This window comes from Microcaecilia unicolor, chromosome 12 (genome assembly GCF_901765095.1).
Source record: "Microcaecilia unicolor chromosome 12, aMicUni1.1, whole genome shotgun sequence".
In the NCBI taxonomy this organism is placed as follows: Eukaryota; Metazoa; Chordata; class Amphibia; order Gymnophiona; family Siphonopidae; genus Microcaecilia; species Microcaecilia unicolor.
In genome coordinates, this window is record NC_044042.1 from 70,634,485 (window position 1) to 70,656,866 (window position 22,382).

The window sequence follows — 22,382 nt, forward strand, 5'->3', positions numbered from 1 at the left end:
TTCAGCTGCGGTAAGCATGCATTAGTGCTTACCACAGATTAGTAAAAGGAGCCCTTTGAAACTAATAACATTGCTATGAACTTTGAGGTGAAAGATTATCATATGGGAAGCCTTTCAAAAATCGTATGAGAATCAACATAAGGACCAAGCAAACTTAAAGCCCTTTGTTTAAAACATCAAAGAATCTTATTACTTCTCAAAAATACCCCATACCTGAGCAAATGATTATCTGCTTCCTGTTACCCAGCTAATAATATTAATCCTTACTGTGAATATCTACATCATTAGCAGACTTGCCAAGTCTCCAACTTTCAGCATGAAACTCCTGCTTTTGTGGATCATCTCCTGCACTGCCGCTCAGCAGCCAACCCCTCCATCGGCAGCATGAGATGCGTTCATAAGATGTCACATCCTGCTACCGTGGGACCAGTCTCAAGACGACGGCTGCAAAATAGTAACATAATAACATAGTAGATGACGGCAGAAAAAGACCTGCACGGTCCATCCAGTCTGCCCAAGAAATGTGCCACTTTTTTGTGTATACCTTACCTTGATTTGTACCTGTCTTTTTCAGGGCACAGACCGTACAAGTCTGCCCAGCACTATCCCCGCCTCCCACCATCGGCTCTGGCACAGACCGTATAAGTCTTCCCAGCACTATCCCCGCCTCCCAACCACCAGCCCCGCCTCCCACTACCAGCTCTGTTACAAGACTGGTCCTGTGGTAGCAGGACATAACATTTTATTAAAGTCCTGCCCGAGGAGGCGGCAGCTTGTGGTGCTGGGGCCACTGAATTGAGGTCTGTCACACCACCACGAGTCGATGCGGTGGGGGGGGGGGGGGAAGCATTTAAAGAGGGCTGAATCCCGCCTCCCTCATTCTCCTTTTGGTCAAATTTGACCAATAAGATGGTGAGTGGAAAAACTCAAACAAGAAGGAGGGTCAACACAACTTCCACAAAAAAGTCAAAGAGTACAAACCAAGAGAGGAAGAGAAGAACAGTTCCAAAAGACCCAGGCAAACGAAGTACAGCAGGGACAGTTTTGTTAACAGCATAACAATATTGATTTATTCTTACTGTACACCGCCTTGAGTGAATTCTTTCAAAAAGGCGGTAAATAAATCCTAATATGGGAAAATTAGGTTCTTACCGTGATAATTTTCTTTCCTTTAGTCGTAGCAGAGGCAGCCATTACAGATGGGTTGTGTCCATCAACCAGCAGAGGGAGATAGAGAGCACACTTTTTTCAGTGCCTCATACCAGCTTGCTCCACTGCCTCTCTTCAGTATTTGAAGCTTCCAAAGCAGTATGGCAAACTGCAATGGGAATAACATGAGCTTTCCTCACAGCGAACAATGGCCCTACAACAAAGGGCATTAACTCAGAATGGAGGGAATTAAACATCCTCCCAGAGGGCATAAACTCATCCTCCACTGAGACATAACTGGAGGGAATAAACTCATCCTCCCGGAGGGAATAAACTCATCCTCCAAAACATGAAACTGGAGGGAATTAAGTCATCCTCCTTTAATTGAACAAGAATCCTGAAGACTGTTTTCCGACTTTCTCCCAAGGACGGAATCTCCAGGAAACACGAACAGAACCTGAAATAGATTTACAGCAGATAGCAATCAGACAGGGAGGGATCATGGCTGCATCTGCTATAACTAAAGGAAAGAAAATTATCATGGTAAGAACCTAATTTTCCCTTCCTTGTCATCAAGCAGATGAAGCCATTACGTATAGGATGTAACAAAGCAATCCCTAAATAGGGTGGGAACAAGCCACACCACGCGCTAGCACCTGTGCTCCAAAACGCGCATCTCTCCTGGCAGCCACATCCAGCCTGTAATGTCGGGCAAAAGAGCTTAAAAGCCCATGTTGCTGCACTACAAATCTCTTGAAGAGAGAGTGCTCCAGTTTCAGCCCAAGAAGAGGAAATTCCTCTAGTGGAATGCGCCTTAAAGGCATCAGGCGGAGGCCGGCCGGCAAGCAAGCAAGCAAGCAAATAAGCTGAAAAGATAGATTCTTTGAGCCAGCGGGCAATAGTGGCTTTAGACGCTGGAGACCCTCTGCGAGGACCTGATAGCAAAACAAACAGATGATCAGAGGTCCTGAAAGAGTTAGTAACTCGCAAATACTGCAGCAGAGTCCTGCGCACGTCCAACAGGTGCAATTGCCCAAAAGATTCTGGAAACTCCTCCTTGACAAAGGAGGGCAATAAAATAGGTTAGTTTAGGTGAAACGCTGAAACCACCTTAGGCAAGAAGGAAGGCACGGTCCGAACCGTGACCCCGGACTCTGAAAATTGCAGAAAAGGGTCTCTACAGGACAGCGCCTGGAGCTCTGACACCCGTCTCGCCGAAGTAATGGCCACTAAAAAGATGGCCTTCAGTGTCAAATCTGTCTCTGAAGCACGCCGAAGCGGTTCAAAGGGAGCACCCTGAAGGGCTTTCAGCACTAGCCCCAGGTTCCAAGCTGGACAAGGTGCACGCACGGGAGGACGGAGCCGAAGCACCCCTCTAAGAAACCGTGCCACATCTGGATGAGCAGCTAAAGACACGCCTTCAACCTTGCCATGCAGGGAGGCCAACACTGCCACTTGCACCCGCAGGGAATTATAGGCCAAGCCTTTTTGTACACCATCCTGCAAAAAGTCCAGAATTGGCAAGACAGGAGCCCGCAGGGGTGTGATCTCTTTGGAAGCACACCAGACTTCAAACTGGCGCCAAATCCTGGCATAAGCCACGGAAGTGGAATGCTTGCGGGCTTGCAGGAGAGTGGTAATTACTTTATTGGACTAGCCTTTGTCTCTCAATTGCGCCCTCTCAATCGCCAGGTCATAAGACCAAATCGGCCGGCGTCCTCCATGGTCACCGGACCCTGTGACAACAGGTTGGGAACCAGAGGTAACTGAAGGGGATCCTCTATGAGCATCTGTCAGAGGTCTGCATACCAAGGCCTCCTGGGCCAATCTGGGGCGACGAGAACCACTTCTCCTGGATGCAGCCGAATCCGCAGGAGCACTCGCCCTATCAAGGGCCACGGAGGGAACACATACAGTAGGCCCGGAGGCCAGGGTTGAGCCAAGGCATCCAACCCCGCCGAGCGAGGATCTCTCTGTCTGCTGAAAAAGCACGGGACTTTGGCATTGATGCTTGTCGCCATTAGATCCATCATGGGCTTGCCCCACTTGGCACATATCTGCAGAAACACTTCGTTTGCAAGTTCCCACTCCGCTGGATCGATCTGATGCCTGCTTAGATAATCGGCTTGCACGTTGCTCTGACCTGCAATGTGAGCTGCCGACAGAAACTGTAGATGCAGCTCGGCCCAGAGGCAAATTTGTTCGGCCTGCGCGGCTAGAGCTCTGCACTGAGTGCCGCCTTGTCGATTTATGTAGGCCACTGCTGTCGTGTTGTCCGACATCACTCTGACAGCCAATCCTTCCTGGGTCACTTGAAAAGTCAGAAACGCCTGAAACACCGCTTTCAACTCTAGGTGGTTGATGGACCACTCCGACTCCTCGGGTGTCCATAGACCCTGGGCATGCTTCCCCTTGCAATGTGCGCCCCAGCCTTTCAGGCTGGCATCTGTCACCACTAGGCACCAATCGGGGAGCGCTAGCAGCATTCCTCGCCGCAGCATGCTGTCTGAGAGCCACCACTCCATACTGAGTCGGGCCGCAGGGAGCCAAGAGAGTCTGCATTGATAATCCTGAGATACTGGAGACCATCTTTGGAGTAGAGCATACTGTAGAGGTCTCAGGTGCGCTCTCGCCCAGGGCACCAGTTCCATGGTGGCCGTCATCGATCCAAGCAGCTGGACAATGTCCCAAGCTCGTGGGCGGGGCATCCTCAGGAGCAGACGGACCTGATTCTGAAGCTTGCACCGCCTTTGCTCGGGTAGGTACACATACCCTGAGCCTGTGTCGAACCTGGCCCCCAAATATTCTAGAGACTGCGAGGGGTCAGGTGACTTTTGGCCAAATTGATGACCCAGCCCAGAGATTGAAGTACTGAGACCACTCTGGCTGTTACATGCTGACTCTCTGCAGCAGAGTTTGCTCGAATGAGCCAGTCGTCCAGGTACGGGTGAACCCGAATACCCTCTCGCCTTAGAAAGACAGCTACTACCACCATAACCTTCGAAAAGGTGCGGGGAGCTGTGGCGAGGCCAAAAGGCAAGGCCCGGAACTGGAAATGCTTTCCCATCACCGCAAACCTCAGAAACTTGTGGTGCGGGGGCCAAATTGGTATGTGCAAGTAAGCTTCTTTCAGGTCCAGAGACGTGAGAAACTCTCCTGGCTGTACCGCCGCAATGACGGAGCGCAGGGTTTCCATGTGAAAATGCCGCACTCTCAGGGACTTGTTTAATTCTTTTAAGCCCAGAATAGGGCGAAAAGACCCTCCTTTTCACGGCACCACAAAGTAGATGGAGTAGCGGCCGCAGCCGTAGCCGTGTTCGGCAGGAGGTACCGGGTACACGGCCCCTATCTGAATCAGACCTTGCAAAGTCTCCTCTACCGCCGCCCGTTTGGTGGCAGAACTGCATCGGGACTCCACAAACACGTATCTTACAGGGGCGTCGAATTCTATTCTGAAACCGTCTCTGATCAGGTCCAAGACGCACTGATCTGAGGAAATGTTGGCCCACTCCTCGGCAAAGAGGGAAAGACGTCCTCCGATGACAGGAGGACAGGGCCGGCGCACCATCATTGAGAGGGTCGCCCCTGAACTCCAGGCCTTGAGCCAATGACTGTGGAACGTTTGTCCGAGCGAAAGGAGTTCCTCTGCTGAAAACGGACACGAGAAGTGAACCCAGCAGAACGCCTCGGGCGGTACTGTAGGGCTCCTTCGAGCTTCACGGAAGCAAGGTCTGTAAGAGGAGTGGATCGCCGCACCCTTAGAGGAAGGCCGAGGCCTATCTTCGGGCAAGCGCTGGGGTTTAGCCTCACCCAGGCCCTTCACAATTTTCTCCAACTCCTCACCAAACAGGAGAAGGCCTTGAAAGGGCAACTTCACCAACCTTTGCTTAGAGGCCATGTCCGCCGCCCAATGCCGTAGCCAAAGAAGACGGCGAGCTGCCACTGCTACTGCCATGTGTTTAGCCGAAGCTCTGACAATATCATAAAGGGCGTCAGCAAGAAAGGACAAGGCCGACTACATCTGCGGAGCCACATCTGAAAAGGGCTCCGCTCCATCACCGGGCTGTTCCACTGCCTGTTGCAACCAAGCCAGACAGGCTCTAGCAGCATAACAACTACATGCAGATGCCCGAATAGTGAGACCTGCAATTTCAAATGACCGTTTAAGTGCTGATTCCAGTCTACGGCCTTGAATATCCTTCAGGGCAACACCTCCTTCAACAGGGAGGGTAGTTCTCTTTGTCACAGCTGTGACTAGGGCATCCACTTTAGGCATAGCAAAGCGAGCCATATGCTCCTCACTCAGAGGGTATAATTGCCCCATAGCCCTGGAAACTTTCAAAGGTCCCTCGGGGTCAGCCCATTGAGCCGAAATAAGCTCTTGGATGGAGTCATGCAAAGGAAAGGCTCGAGCAGGCTTTTTGGTACTAGCCATCCTAGGATTCACAGAGGAGGCTGTGCCACTGGCAGGGACCTCAATAGAGAGAGCCTGCAGGGCATCAGAAATAAGCGCTGGCAGCTCATCACGGTGGAAAATCCTCACCGCAGAGGGATTGTCCAGATCCTGAGTCACTTCTGCACCAGACTCTGGCTCCTCAGACCATGAAGGCCTGCCAGAGTCCTCCGAATCCTTGCAGCCCGACCACGGGGGGGGGGGGGGGGGGGTAATGGAGGTGCAGCACTCTCTGAAGGGGAAAGAGCCCTTCTGATCTCCATATTCTGCCAATTATCAGGGAATAACGCGTCAGAGGGCATATCCAGGCTAGAATCCACCGGGGAGGGGGGGGGGCATTAGAAGAGGCCCCTGCAGGGCTTTGTGGGAGAGCTCTTTTAAGCATGTATGCTTTATGCATTAATAAGACAAAATCAGGGGAGAAAAACTCACCCTGGGCACCCGGATCTCTGCCGGGGCTAGTAGCTCTCATATCAGCCTCACTCCAAGGCCTCCCCCCGGGCTCAGGACTCCCCGTGTCAGCGGAGGTCGCGCCATGTGGTAAATTCAAAATGGTGTCTGCTGCCAGCTCAGAGCGTGAAGAATCATCACTTGCCATGCTTGGGCTGGCTCTGTTGCAGGAATTACCACTATTGTTAGCAGAATCTGTGGTACTTCAGGAGTCAAACAGCACACACCAGAATGAGGGAGAAATCTTCTTTATTTGCCAGCAAACAAAGTAGAACATCAGCACTAAGTCTCTTCTTCTCTTTCTCAGCTCTCTGGATCTTATGGCTTCTGTCTCAGCTCCTTCTCTTCTTCTTAGCTCTCTCCTTCTAACGTAAGCTGCTTCTGCTCCCAGTTATATACAGTTTTAAACCCCTCTAGCCCCCCTTACTTTCCAGATGGTAAAGAATAGATTGATTACCCTGCCTTGAACTAATCATTACTTACACATTTACTCCAAAATATCAGTTACATAGGTTTGATATTTCCTAAACTGACCTATGACCTGGGGCCTCTCACACTAGACATTGTGGCACCTATCTCTTGGCATTTTATTATTCACATAATCAGTTTCCCAATCAACTTCATACTAACTGGGTTCTGGCATTCATTAAGGGGTCAAGGGCCAATCTTACTTAATAGCACACAGATATAGTTTGTTATTACTTTCAGGACCAGTCCTACACTTAGCTATTCATCAAGGAACAAAGTTGACTTTTCCTGACCTCTTTCACCTAGCTAGGACTGTGGATAATTCAAACCAGATGATCTATTTAAACTTGCAGAAATATCACTTGAAAGGTCAGACAAAGTTGAATTGAAAAGATATTCTACATAGAAATAGAACTTATTAATTACACAGAATAAAACATATTCTAAAATAAGCAGAAATCAGAATTCCTTATAAGACAAAATCTAAATCATCAAGAATATCTAAAATTATTTACTCTATCTTCTTCTAACCAGCATTCAATCTAATCCTTTTAAAACTACAGTATGCCTGGCTCGCTGATCCCCTCGAGATTGAATGGTCTCCAGATGTGGTAAATAATTACTTCTCTCTGACCTTTCTAACCTGTAGCCTAGCAAAAGTTAGACTTCTAAGTAATCTAAACCAGATGGCATTCCTCCACTACTTGCAGAACTGAACCAAATTTAAACACCAATTAATATGACTTCTTTTGCCGAAGCTGCCTCATTCCCCCCTTTGAGACTAAAATCAGCTTATGCAGAGATAAGTCTCACAACTCAAACTCTGGAGATTATAGTGATCCCAACTCCATACCTCCTCCTGGGGCATAACGTCTAGGAATAGGCTTGTGAATCACCATTACCCTACTCGTTAAGGTCCGACGGCATACTGCCGAAGCACATGAGGCCAGGAAACAAAACAACAATCCTGCTAAAACTAAGACTATTAGGGAAATGAACAAGGGACGTATCCATGAGGTCAATGACCACCACCAGGAGGTAAGGTCTAATCCTCCTCGGTAATCCTCCACATTAAGACTGGCCAACTGTAGAACTTTATCCATGGCATGCCTAACTACATGCGTCCTATTTATGACAATGGTACAGCACTCTGAAGAATTGAGCACTGTGCAGAGGCCACCCTGGGCTGCAAAGAGGTAGTCAAGGCCCATACGGTTATACCGAGAAACTATACTTAATTCATTAATTTGATCCTGCAATGCATTGACTACCACGTTCAGCTTATGGACTAAAACATGGAGTAGGGACTGAAGTCGCCGGGTAGCCATGCCTAGTTCAGTGATACCCGCTACCGGGCCCCCAATTGGAATCCAGGCCGTGGCAGAAAGGGCCACAAGTCTCTTTTTAGTCAGAGGATAAGTAGAGTTGATGTACTGGAGGGCTAATTCAATCGCCTCATCCTCTGTAGCAATGGAGGAGGGTAAGGACAAGGCCTCTCGCTTAGAGCGGTGTGGGGATGGTGGCCTGAGAAGAGGAATAACTTTAGGAAAATAATTCAAGGTTACCAATACACAAAAATCATACATGGGGGGAAGAATCATGTGGAGGACATTATCACAGAGCCAGTAATGGCCAAGGAGAGGGTGAGGGAAATTCCCAATAAATGTTGGCTCAGGCTGGACAAGGTACTTAGGATGCCCATAATGCGAGCCCCTATCCCAGGGGGAACGAAGACGATATGGAGACTTTGCATACCATAGGTGCCAATCCCCAATTGTGACAGGCTGCTCATTTGTTATAAACTCTTCATACCCCGGGGACTTATGAAAATAGAAAATAAGCCGGGACACTATAGTCCTCTCAGTGGTACGGTTAGGAGCCAGATAATCACCTGGGTCATAATCTGCAGGTACGGTAGTAGGGCACATAGGAGTACCTGGAGAGACTACCCACACAGATTCCCCCTTCTCTGGGAGAACATTGGTATAGTTACAGGAAATGGGAAGAACAGTTGAGATGTTTCTTGTTAAACAAAACACTCCAGAAGCTGGATAGGGAGACGTAAAGACTGGCCTTAGAGAAGATTCAGAGGGGGAGGTAGCATTATAAAAAGACCACCAAGTATAATCCTGGATCCAAGGGCCTGAACTCGAAAAGTAGGGAGGTGTAAGAGCTGTAAGCGGCACAGGGACAGGAACAGCTGGGACATCTGTGGTGTAAGGAGAAAATCGGGAACACACAATACAAGGGGAAGTAATCTTTGCCTGGCTAATTAGTTCCTGGACAGAGTGTAGCCAAAGGTTGGAGCGAGTTGGGGTATTAGGAACAAGGAGGCAAGGAGTAGAAAACAACAAAAGCACCCAAATTACTAACATTTTCTTTCTTCCTAATCTAAAACAAATACAGCAAACTAATCAAGCAATAATATTTCAACAGTCTGTGCTAGTCACAGATTACTCTAATATAATGTTCTCAGTCTTTGAGTTCTTATACCAGTTGGGATAGAACCTCAACTGACAAGGATCAAGCTCTCAAATTCCAGGAAAGCCAGAATCAGGCAAGAAAGAGTCTCAGTATGAAGCCGAAGTCCAGCAGCTCCTGCGGTATGCAGTTGACCCTTCTTTTCAGCTAGTAGATTCTTTGGTTCGGGTCAAGCGCAACTTCAATGGCTCCGCTGGATCACTTTCTGCTCTCCACTGCTTAGGCTCCGTCTGATCCATGCTGGGCTCAGTCTGGTCAGCAGACTTGATTCGAGACCAATGGACCCATGGAGTTATCCCTGCGACCTTCACAGCTGTAGGGGTAGAAAGCAAAACAGTAAAAGGTCCTTTCCACCGGGGCCCCAAAGGCTGGAGCCTCCAGTCTTTCACCCAAACTCTATCCCCTGGCAGGAAGGAATGTACCTGAGCCTGGAAGGGGACAGGGTTTATTTCTCTCACATAAGACTGAAGCTCAGAAATTATCCGGCCCAAGAGGGCTACCTGCTCCTGCACCTGGGCAGACCCTAAAGTCCCTATGTCTCCCTTAATTCCCTGCAAAATGGCTGGGGACTTCCCATACACAATTTCAAAGGGAGAGAGGGCTGTTCCTTTAGTTGGGGTGCATCGGAGGCGGAAGAGGGCTAGTGGCAGTGCCTGTGGCCATTTCAGTTGGGTTTCCTGACAAATCTTTGCTAGGCTATTTTTCAAGGTTCTGTTTGCCCGCTCAACCTGCCCTGAACTCTGGGGATGGTAGGCACAATGCAATTTCCAAGTAATGCGCAATGCGCGGGACAGGGCCTGAAGTGTGGCTTCAACAAAGGCGGGACCATTATCTGAACCTATGGCAAGGGGCAGTCCATACCTGGGGATGACATCCCTAAGGAGGGCTCGAGCTACTTCTGTGGCTTTCTCAGTGACTGTAGGGTATGCTTCCACCCACCCAGAAAAAGTGCAGACCATGACCAAGAGGTATCGGAGCCTACCGCTCCTGGGCATTTCTGTGAAGTCTATGACTAGGGACTCAAAGGGTGTTAGTCCTCTAGACTGAACTCCTGGTGGAATACGGGGTCCCTGACGAGCATTATTCTGGGCACAGAGAGTACATCGGGCAGAGGCAGTGGCAACCAGACTATCCAATCCTTCCAGCACCACTACTCGACTGAGTAGGCGGGCTAGTGCTGTTTTCCCTAAGTTTGACAGGTCATGAGCTTGAGACACTACCGGCCAAGCTAGGTGGCGTGGCACCAGAACTCTGGTATCAGGGAGATGTAACCAGCCATCAGGTCTCCTTACTGCCCCTTCTTCTTGAGCCCATTTCTCTTCCGTTTGGGTGTACATAGGCGTCCATTCTTGCAGTCGAATCTGGAACAGGGGAGTCACAGTACCTGCTGGGGGTCCTCGAGCAGCTTCCTTGGCCACCCGATCAGCATGGCGATTCCCTCGGGCCACTGGAGTATCTGTCCTTTGGTGTCCCCTGCAGTGAATGACAGCTACCTTTTTAGGGGCCCAAACAGCCTCTAGCAACTGAAGTATTTCAGGTCCATACTTAACAGGTTGGCCTGCGGCATTTATGAGTCCCTTTTCCTTATACAAAGCTCCATGAGCGTGTAGAGTTGTGAAGGCATACTTGGAATCAGTATAAATGTTGGTCACCAGTCCTGCTGCTAGCTCCAGAGCTCGTATGAGGGCCACAAGTTCTGCTTTCTGGGCTGAAGTTCCTTGGGGCAGGGCCCTTGCTTCTATCACCTTGTCCTCTGTCACCACAGCATAGCCTGCCAATCGCTTGGAGTTCTCCACATAACTACTTCCATCTGTGAAATAAATTACATCTGGGTCCCTCCAAGGAACATCTTTAAGATCTGGTCGACTGGAGTACACTTCATCCATGGTTTGGATACAGTCATGATCCGGTGGTCCCTCAGATGCTGGCAAAAGAGTGGCAGGATTGAATGTAGCTACTGTTTCCAGGTGTATCCGTGGATTCTCACATAAGCTGGCTTGGTACTTAACCATGCGGCTATTTGTAAACCAGTGGTTGCCCTTGTACTCCATGAGGGTGAGAACTGCGTGGGGGATTTTAACAACCAGTTCTTGCCCCAAGGTCAACTTGTCAGCTTCCTGGACCAGTAAGGCTGTCGCTGCAATGGCCCTCAGGCAGGCTGGCCATCCTTTAGCCACTCCATCCAGCTGTTTAGACAGGTATGCAACAGGCCTCTGCCAGGATCCCATCATCTGGGTCAGCACACCCAGAGCAACCCCCTGTCGCTCGTGGACATACAGTGAGAAAGGTTTCTCCACATCAGGAAGGCCTAACGCAGGGGCTTGGAGTAGGGCTTTCTTTATGGCGATGAAAGATTGTTGAGCAATAGGTCCCCATTCAAATGGTTCCTTTTCACCCCCCTTTGTGGCCTGGTAAAGGGGTTTCGCCATCAGTGCAAAATTTGGAATCCAAATTCTGCAGAATCCAGCTGCTCCCAGAAATTCCCTAACTTCTCTTCTGGACTTGGGTTGGGGAATTGCAGCAACCGCTTGCTTCCTACTGACATCCAGTCTCCGACTTCCCTGGGAAATGCAGAAGCCCAGATACTTCACTTCTGACTGACAGAGTTGGGCCTTCGAGCGTGAGACCTTATAGCCTGCATCCAAGAGTAACTCCAGCAATTCTCTGGTAGCCTCAAAACACTCTTCCTGGGTCACTGCTGCAATCAGGAGGTCATCTACATACTGGAGTAAAACTCGCCTGGAAGGCTCGGATTTAAAAGTCTTAAGGTCTTGTCCTAGGGCAGTCCCAAAAATGGTGGGGGAGTTCTTGAACCCCTGTGGCAGGCGGGTCCATGTATACTGAAGCTTCCGTCCTGTTACTGGGTTTTCCCATTGAAAGGCGAAAAGCAATTGACTGGCGGGGGCCACCCGAATACAAAAGAAGGCATCTTTTAGGTCCAGTGTTGTGAAATGGGTAGCTCCAGAAGATATCAATCCAAGCAGGACATATGGATTAGGCACTACAGGGTGTAATGAAATAGTGGATTTGTTGACCACTCATAAGTCTTGGACTGGCCGGTAGTCCTCAGTCCCTGGCTTCTGGACTGGCAACAGTGGCGTATTCCATGGAGACTGGCAAGGTCGAATAATTCCATGGGATAACAGACGATTCAGATGTGCTTGAATCCCTTCCAGAGCCTTTCGGGGAATTGGGTATTGACGAAGATGGATTGGCCGGGCACTTGGAAGTAAATCTACATGGACAGGAGGAATATTTCGGGCCAACCCTGGGGGATTATCTTCTGCCCATACCCCATTGACCTGGAAGCTGTCGGCCAGGGATGGGTCAACTTGGCCCTGCGACTGATGCAGCCGCCATTCTTCTTCAAGGGGGCAGCAGAAACTCAATATGCCCTTAGGGCTAGATGTCGGGGGCCGAAAGGAGAGTGAAGTCTGGCCATCTGAGTCAAAAGAAATTTGGGCCCTAAGCTTGGACAGCAGGTCCCGGCCTAACAAAGGGATTGGACAGTCTGGCATATACAGGAATTCATGAGTGACTGTGTGTGAGCCTAATTGGCATCTACGGGTCGTCCGAAAGGGCCTCCGGTTCTGCACCCCCGTGGCTCCCACCACTCGGACAGTTTTTCCAGACACAGGCGCTAATCGCTCCGTCACAACAGAATGTTCAGCTCCTGTATCAATCATGAATGGAATTGAGCGGCTCCCTATGGTTAGCTTGACCATGGGTTCCTGGGAGCCCAGTTTGTAGGAACCCGGTCTGTCCTATTCATCCCATTCTGCCATCTCGGCTATCCCAATGATGTTAGATTCAGAAGGCTCATACCTTCCCTCTCGAACTCGGCCTCGGCTTCCTCGATCTCCTGGTCCCCTTCTCAGTCCCTGGCGCCTCTGGGGGCATTCATCTTTCCAGTGCCCTCTTTCCTTGCAGTAGGCGCACTGATCCCTCTCCAATCGTGGTCTGGGATTCTCCCCTCGTGGCCGGGATTGATTGAAGGAATCTCGAGGCCTGGCTGGCGGTCCGGGGTCCCACTTTGGCTTCCCATTGGCTAGAGGTCGACCTCGGTTAAGGGTGGAATTAGTAATGGCTGCTGCCAAAAGGTCGGCCTTCTTCTGCATCTTCCGGTCAGCCTCTCGGCGCATCTCCTGATCCCTATTAACGAAAACCTTTGTTGCGATCTCAATTAGCTGGGTGGTATTCATCCCTGCGAATCCCTCCTGACGCTGCAGCTTCTTCCGGATATCTGGCATACTCTGGGCCACCAATGCACTATTCACCATTCTCTGGTTTTCTAGTGCCTCAGGGTCAAATGGGGTGTATGTTCTGTAGGCTTCAATTAGTCGCTCTAAAAAGGCCCCAGGGGATTCAGTTGCCCCTTGGAGAATTTCAGAGACCTTTGCCAGATTAATGGGCCTCTTTATGCCTTTCCTCATACCTTCCAGCAAGTCCCGGCAATAGCCAGACAACAGTTCATAGTGCTGCCCATTATTTGGATACCAAGCTGGAGCTGCGCGAGGGAACCGAGTTCTAACCCATTCCTCTGGGTCCTGTGTCCCCTCGGGAACACGCGCTCGCGTGATGGCCTCAGCATTTTGTAAAATCTTCCGCCTCTCCTCAGTTGTGAAGAGGGTCAGGAGAAGTTGTTGACAATCAGTCCAGGTTGGGTTATGGGTGGCCATAATGCTAGCCACTAGGTCCACCACTGCCTGAGGCTTTTCAGTATAAGAGGGGTAATGCGTCTTCCAATTCAGGAGATCGGTGGTTGTGAAGGGTACATACTGGTAGGCCTGTGCCTGCATAACCTGACCCGGATTATTAGGATCCGGTCGAGTGGTGGGTACCTGGCGCAGGGGCAGAGCTCTCGAGGAGGTGGGAATGGAACCTGAGGTAGAGCTAGGAGCTACCCTCTTATCATGCTCAAAGGTGATTGCAACAGGTCTAACCCATTCAGGGGAGGCGTGTTGAACCCCTGAGGGATGGGGAGGGGTACTCATAGACTGAGAGGTGGTCACAGGTGATTCAGTCCATTGAAAGGGATGCTGGGCCCCTGATGAGTGGGTAGGGGTACTAGAGGGAGAGGCTGGGCTGTTGGGAGTTGAGGAGTCCGGGAGTGAAGCCCAAAGCGGGTCTTGGGAGGTTAGCAGGGAAGGATGTGGCAGAGGAGGGTAGAGGCTGGGTGAAAAGTCCAACCTAGGATGTGGCGGGGTTCGCACAGAAGGGGAGGAACTATCCGGAGAAGCCTGTGCTGGAGAGGCTTGGGCTGGACGCCGTGGATCTCTAGGGGTGGAGCGGAACCTCAACAATGGGCCATAAGGTGGTGGCTCAAGATCTGAGGGGTCATCAGAGAGTATGGGTTTCTCGGACAGGGTAGGGGCGGAAGCCACCAATTGGGTGGTAGGCTTCCTGGGGCTCTTTCCCTCCTCCAGTTTAGATTTTCTAATAATCTTTCTTTGAACGCGGCCCAACATGAACTTTACTGGGGATCCCATATAAGTTTTCAACCAAGAGGGAGGGTCAGTCACAAGGCTGTCCCAGGAATCTATATAGGGGAGTTGTTCAGAATATTCTGGTTCTCCTACAACTATGCTGTAGACCTTCCGGATTACTTCAATATCTAAGCTGCCACTAGGGGGCCACCCCACTCCCATAGATGGCCACTCAACTTCACACAAGGTTATTAGAGTACTTAAGCTTAAAGTCTGTCCATAATCATTGACTAAAAATCCTTTCTTAAAGTTCTTAAGCATACAATCTAGGGGAGTAGCAATTTGTCTAGATGATGTCCCTCCCATAATGCTTACAGTTACAACACACAAAAAGGAAGGGAAATTTTTGGAAGTGTGGTAAGGGGTCCACACTCCCGAAACACAAGGTAAACAGACAACAATCGCTTCCTTCCGTCGCTGGCCAGTTGAACTCGCGTTAACTGGAACCGCAGCTATAAGAAGTCCACACTCATTTAATCATTCATTCATCACACACATACTGTACAAAAAATCCCACCCAACAATTTCAGATTTCTCAGATACAGGTAATCTCCACTAGACTAGAGGTACTAAGGCCTTCGCTGAGAGTTGATCAGACTCCCCTTCCCTCAATTTTTGAGGGGCTGGTTTACAGTTTCCTAGCTAGGATTACAATACAGAATACAGAATACATACCCGGCGAATGTTCCTCAGTCAGTTGGGTGCCAGAAATTGATGCAGGGTTCAGGATCCCACTGCTGCCACCAAGAATTGTTGCAGGAATTACCACTATTGTTAGCAGAATCTGTGGTACTTCAGGAGTCAAACAGCACACACCAGAATGAGGGAGAAATCTTCTTTATTTGCCAGCAAATAAAGTAGAACATCAGCACTAAGTCTCTTCTTCTCTTTCTCAGCTCTCTGGATCTTATGGCTTCTGTCTCAGCTCCTTCTCTTCTTCTTAGCTCTCTCCTTCTAACGTAAGCTGCTTCTGCTCCCAGTTATATACAGTTTTAAACCCCTCTAGCCCCCCTTACTTTCCAGATGGTAAAGAATAGATTGATTACCCTGCCTTGAACTAATCATTACTTACACATTTACTCCAAAATATCAGTTACATAGGTTTGATATTTCCTAAACTGACCTATGACCTGGGGCCTCTCACACTAGACATTGTGGCACCTATCTCTTGGCATTTTATTATTCACATAATCAGTTTCCCAATCAACTTCATACTAACTGGGTTCTGGCATTCATTAAGGGGTCAAGGGCCAATCTTACTTAATAGCACACAGATATAGTTTGTTATTACTTTCAGGACCAGTCCTACACTTAGCTATTCATCAAGGAACAAAGTTGACTTTTCCTGACCTCTTTCATCTAGCTAGGACTGTGGATAATTCAAACCAGATGATCTATTTAAACTTGCAGAAATATCACTTGAAAGGTCAGACAAAGTTGAATTGAAAAGATATTCTACATAGAAATAGAACTTATTAATTACACAGAATAAAACATATTCTAAAATAAGCAGAAATCAGAATTCCTTATAAGACAAAATCTAAATCATCAAGAATATCTAAAATTATTTACTCTATCTTCTTCTAACCAGCATTCAATCTAATCCTTTTAAAACTACAGTATGCCTGGCTCGCTGATCCCCTCGAGATTGAATGGTCTCCAGATGTGGTAAATAATTACTTCTCTCTGACCTTTCTAACCTGTAGCCTAGCAAAAGTTAGACTTCTAAGTAATCTAAACCAGATGGCATTCCTCCACTACTTGCAGAACTGAACCAAATTTAAACACCAATTAATATGACTTCTTTTGCCCAAGCTGCCTCAGCTCTAACGTCTATACAGCACGATTTACAGAGCCCCGCTGCTGATCTGTGCTTGCCACACTTGGAACAGCGCTTTACTGTCTCTGCAGCCATCGCCGAAAATGGCGGTAAAATTCAAAATGGCGGTTCGCGCCAAATCGCCCCGATCGCGGGGCCCACCCCGGAGGAGTCAGAAAACACTCTTACCTTACTGGACCGAGTATCACAGCTCCGGTCCCACAGAAAAAGGCAAGGAAAAACCTCTGTTCCTTTTTTTTTTTTTTTTACGCTGTGAGGAAAGCAGAGGTAAATAGAACTCCGGAGGCTCAGGTGAGTGGGAAAGGCAGGGAAAGGGCGAACCTATGTGCCTGCATCCACTGTTGGTGGGGAAGGACAGGGAAAGCTAAGCAATGTGTCCACATCCACGGAGGTATGGGTAAGGCAGGGAAAGGGCGAACCTATGTGCCTTAAAGTGAAGCTGCTATAGCCTCCAACACCCCTGCTAACAACTGGCAAAAGCACCGGAGCAACCTCCAGGCAGATTTTAGATGGAGCTCCAAGAAGCTGCAGCCACTCTGCTAGGGGAGATAGAGAATACTGAAGAGAGGCAGTGGAGCAAGCTGGTATGAGGCACTGAAAAAAGTGTGCTCTCTATCTCCCTCTGCTGGTTGATGGACACAACCCATCTGTAATGGCTGTATATATATATATATATATATATATATGTAAGAGCTTCCGGAAAGTTTATTTGCCAAAAGCCGATAAAATTTAAAAATATAGTAAAGAGGCAAACCAAGTGACCCTACATGGGCTGTGTTTCAGCATATAGTCATCCTCAGGGGTCGCTTTGTTAGACCAATGAACTTCTTCACTACTTGGGGATGGTATGGATTTTCCAAAATATAATGTAAAATGTTGAGAATGTCCAGCCACTTTAGTACATATGTACATAAGCACCGCCATACTGGGAAGACCAAGGGTCCATCAAGCCCAGCATCCTGTCTCCAACAGCGGCCAATCCAGGCTTCAAAAACCCGGCAACCCCCCCCCCCTCCAAAAAAAAATTAATAATGTTCAATTGACTTTTCCCTCGGGAATCTGTCCAAATCGACTTTAAAGTCAAATGTACTCCTGCTTAGCATCACTGGTGGCTAGCTCACTAACCCACGAGCCCTGGTGCTGAAGACCACCCAAAAAATCGCTACCTGTGACTTGGACATGGCTGGGCAGAGTGAGGTGGGGCTGGGTGGTGCGAAACAGGGCTAGGGACAAACTCTCCTTCTGAAAGATTGGGATCCCTTGGCAGCTCTGCATTACACTGGACAACTTTAGATGACAAAGCTCCCACTTCATAGTAGTAGTAGTAGTAGTAAATATCTGCCCAAACTCAGTCTCTATCATCACAGACTCCCCTTAACATAATGAGGAAGAGTGGCAAAAGCAGAGGAGAAGAAAAAGTCTCAGTGTGCAATGCAGGAGGCCACAAAGGTGTGAAAAAATACTTCACCTTAGACCTTAGCATGAACAAGTGAACAAGCATAGTCACAAAGGCATAAAATGATAACTTTAGCCTTTATCTATGGTGCTAGAGGCGCCAAGCACGAGAGCTAATGGAAATGTAAGAAAGAACGACGACGAGCGTGTAAAAGACGTCACGTGGGCCGCCTCGTGCCCTGTGGCTCCTGCCAGCGTTCTCGTCACGTGGTGTTTCTCCACCACCGAACTCGTGGCGGAGCCGTTGAAGCGGGGAATACGGACGGGGAGGTGGCGGTGGAGGAGGAGAGGGAGGCCTGCAGGTTTTGCACGGCCTCCCCATGCGGCCCCTGGTTGGGCTGGGGCCTCTCCTCATGGTGGCGCTCCTCTCTGGAGGTGAGAGCAGGGGCCCGGTTTTACGCAGCTAATGCCTCTTCGTGCGCGGTCACTTGTGTCGTTTTGTTTTAAATTTTATGCTGTTCGATTTTTTTTGTTTTTAATGAAAATTACATGATGGAAACATCTACTGAATTTACAGTAGTCATTAGGTTGTAATTTAAAAGAAACCGACCAATACATAGCTTTTACATTTTGTACCGAAATTCTCGAACTGCATTCAGTATCATAGTGCTGGATACACTGGCTCTGCAGAACCTCGATGATGTGTAGTTATGTGTAAATTATACACAGTATTTTCCACATATAGAAGATAACGATGCTGTACATCTAAGCTGAAATATTTCTGTCATCTTTCCACAGTAGCCATGGTATCAGGTGACCCGAGAATCAACAGTCGGTTCATTTACGGCAAGTTAAATGAAAAAGGTACACTGTCGTGTTCATGTATGTCTCTTAGGTTTCGGTTCTCTTGTGCTATTAAAGCACAGGCCTTAAACTTGCAGCATTTTTTTGTTTTCCTGGTTTAATTTAATTTTTATTTTGCTAAAATTATGCATTGTTTTATTTAGTTTCACTTCTAGTGTTTAACCAATTTTTATTGACAAACACAACAAAGTATAAACTATTTGTGTTATCAAGTCAGGGCTGCAGAGAGACCAAGCCAGGCCCAGGGCAAACAATCTTGAAGCCAGCAACATCTGGCAGTAGTTTACCGCTTGCTTGGTCTTGTCTCCTGCTCCTATGTACCTGATTATCGCATTATCATGTTAACTGTGCCAGCCAAGGGTCCTTCCTCTGTGTCTCCTCCTGCCTGTGTGAAAATAGAAGTACTACTACTTCACATAGGAGATGGGATGTGGCCGGAGAGCAGAGTTACATAGTAACATAGTAGATGACGGCAGAAAAAGACCTGCATGGTCCATCTAGTCTGCCCAAGATAAACTCATATCTTGAATTTGTACCTGTCTTTTTCAGGGCACAGACTGTATAAGTCTGCCCAGCAGTATTTCCCGCCTCCCAACCACCAGTCCCGTCTCCCATCACCGGCTCTGGTACAGACCGTATAAGTCTGCCCTCCCCTATCCTAGCCTCCCAACCACCAACCCCTCTTCCCCCCACCTGCTCCGCCACCCAATTTCAGCTAAGCTTCTGAGGATCCATTCCTGCTGCACAGGATTCCTTTATGCATATCCCACGCATGTTTGAATTCCGTTACCGTTTTCATCTCCACCACCTCCCGCGGGAGGGCATTCCAAGCATCCACCACCCTCTCCGTGAAAAAATACTTCCTGACATCTTTTTTGAGTCTGCCCCCCTTCAATCTCATTTCATGTCCTCTCGTTCTACCGCCTTCCCATCTCCGGAAAAGATTTTTTTGCGGATTAATACCTTTCAAGTATTTGAACGTCTGTATCATATCACCCCTGTTCCTCCTTTCCTCCAGGGTATACATGTTCAGGTCAGCAAGTCTTTGGTCCTACGTCTTGGAACGCAAATCCCATACCATTCGCGTAGCTTTTCTTTGCACCGCTTCCATTTTTTTAACATCCTTCGCAAGGTACGGCCTCCAAAACTGAACACAATACTCCAGGTGGGGCCTCACCAACGACTTGTACAGGGGCATCAACACTTCCTTTCTTCTGCTGATCACACCTCTCTCTATACAGCCTAGCAACCTTCTCGCTACGGCCACCGTTCTGTCACACTGTTTCGTCGCCTTCAGATCCTCGGATACTATCACCCCAAGATCCCTCTCCCCCTCAGTACCTATCAGACTCTCCCCGCCTAACACATACGTCTCTCGTGGGTTTCTACTCCCTAAATGCATCACTTTGCATTTCTTCGCATTGAATTTTAATTGCCAAACCTCAGACCATTCTTCTAGCTTCCTCAGATCCCTTTTCATGCTTTCTACTCCCTCCCGGGCGTCCACTCTTAGTATCATCCGCAAATAGGCAAACTTTACCTTCTAACCCGTCACACAGAAGCAGGATACCAATCTAGCTTTGAGTAGGGTTGCCATACGTCAGGCCCCAATAAACGCTCCGGATTTTTACATTGGGTGAATTCTGGCTCCAGTCACTCTGTGTCTTTTCTTAGCGCTAGTGGGGGGGGGGGGGTCGCTGCTGGGTCGCTCGTCCTGGAGTGCCGCTGGGTCCGTCGAATCGTCGCTGGAATGGAGCTGCTCGTGTGCACCTGGAGCCCAGTGCCCAACAGCGGTGCTCCCTTCTACAAATTCGCCGCTCCGATGTTCTGGCCTGGAACACCACCCTGGACTCACACGGCGTGTAGGAAGGTGAGGTGAGGTGCACCTGGAGCCCGGACGCGAAAGAGGGCGTCCGGGCTCCTCCCCGGGGCTTTTATCCCCCGTTTTCTCTCCGCCCTCTCCCAGCGGGGTGCCCCTTTCGCGTTGGGCACGTGACCACCTTGTACCTGACCTGGGCACCCCGCTGGGCCGGAACGCGCATGCCCCCTCGGTGCACGGCGCCACGTTATCTTCGGCTCCGTGCACCTAAGGGGGCACTGCGCCTCTCTGAAATAGAAGTACTTCACATAGGAGGTGGGATGTGGCCGGAGAGCAGAGTTAACACGATAACCCGGCACACAGAAGCAGGATACCAATCTAGCTTTGAGTAGGTTTGCCATACATCAGGGTTTCCCTGGACATGGCCTCCTTTTCATGGGATTGTCCAGTCTGAGCATTTTTTCCAGCTTGCCCGTTTCGTTTTTTGTGGTCTGGCTGGTCCCCCCCCCCCCCCCCCCCCAGCCTCAGGGTGCTCTTCTTGAAAGCTGTGCCCTCCCCAGATGTACTTTAGCACGCCCTGGTGGTCTAGTGGTCTTATCGGGGCAGGAAAGAGCCCCACTCTTTTCTGCCCACTGCTGCTGACCTGCTCACTGCAGCCACTTCTTTAAAATGGCTGAAAAGATTCAAGGCCGCCACTTGAAGTCTCAGCAGCCATTTTGAATAAGCAGCTGCAGTCAGCAGGTCAGCGGCAGCGGGCAGGAAAGAGTGGGGTTCTTCCCTGCCCTGAAGAGATCACTAGACCACCAGGGCACATTAAGGTACATTCAGAGAGGACATCCGACATAGGGCTGGAGGGGAGGGGAGGTGGATGGATGGAATAATGACATAGAGCTGGAGGGGAGATGGATGGATAGATAGAGCTGTGGGTGAGTGGAGGGAGGGGACTGTAAAAAGGTGGATGGAGTGTGGGTGCAGGGAAAGGGGGCTGGAAAAAAGATTGGGAGAGGGACATACATGGAGGGGAGGGAAAATGGGAAAATACAGTACATGGAGAGGGGGACATACTGCTCATGGATGTAAGGGAAAGAAAAGGGGGATGTTTGCTTTTTTGGAAATGTGCTTCTTTTCTAATGTTGTATTTGGCAGAGGATGGAAGAAAATGCATTTCTGTTATTTTTACCAATATTTTCCTGCTTATAGAATCTGGCTTTCTTGGAAGTCAAGGTTACTGTGCGGCTGGGGAGGGGGTGTGTGGCAGGGGCGGGTGACATTTTATTTTTGGTATCTTCTTTTTTTGTCTCCGCAAATATAGTAACCCTAGCCTTGAGCCTTCGCCTGTGCCTGCCACTGAAAGCCTGAAGAAAGCACCTTTTCAATTTCCCCGCCCCCTCATCTCAGTGACCCTGCATCAAGTACAAGGGCTTTCCAAAATATGTCATACAATATATTAAACAAGTTAATACACCCTCCATTTCCCTTTTCCCTCATCTACTTACAACCCAAATACAACACACCCTCAAACCCCTCCCCCCTTATATTTTAATTGTTTTCAAGAATGACAATATACTTTTTTGGGTTATAATTTGTATTTAAGTAAACGTCTTTGATGTTGCATTACAGTACTATGCTTTGAGTAGAGAGGTGTGGTAGCCGTGTTAGTCCACTTTTAAAGGTAATCAATAGAAATAAAACATGGAAAAGAAAATAAGATGATACCTTTTTTAATGGACATAACTTATCAAGAAATGTATTAAGTTATGTCCAATAAAAAAGGTATCATCTTATTTTCTTTTCCATGTTTTATTTCTATTGAGTACTATGCTTTGAAATGTAACCTGAATTAAAATCTGTAACTCAACACCTAATTGTACCTGGAAACTAGTAGTGCTGTAAGCCATCTGGTGCATTATTTGGAAAAATGGGCTAAAATGTAAAAAAATATTAGATGATGGATATATATTACATTTAAATTTAGGG

The 22,382-nt window shown here is 48.6% G+C and overlaps 1 protein-coding gene across 3 annotated transcripts in view; it reads left to right on the forward strand.

The window, feature by feature from the left end:
• Window positions 1-18,012: 18,012 nt before the first annotated feature.
• ZPBP2 (zona pellucida binding protein 2) overlaps window positions 18,013-22,382 on the forward strand; it is a 175,681-nt gene continuing 171,311 nt past the window's right edge. Inside the window, exons 1-2 of one of the 3 annotated variants that reach the window (XM_030221879.1) lie at window positions 18,013-18,157; window positions 18,521-18,586. In XM_030221879.1, the coding sequence (XP_030077739.1) occupies window positions 18,103-18,157; window positions 18,521-18,586 (121 nt within the window). In that variant the 5' untranslated portion in view covers window positions 18,013-18,102. Of the gene's footprint in view, window positions 18,158-18,247; window positions 18,310-18,520; window positions 18,587-22,382 lie in introns of those variants that run through there. The other 2 variants (XM_030221880.1, XM_030221881.1) reach the window with 2 other exon arrangements.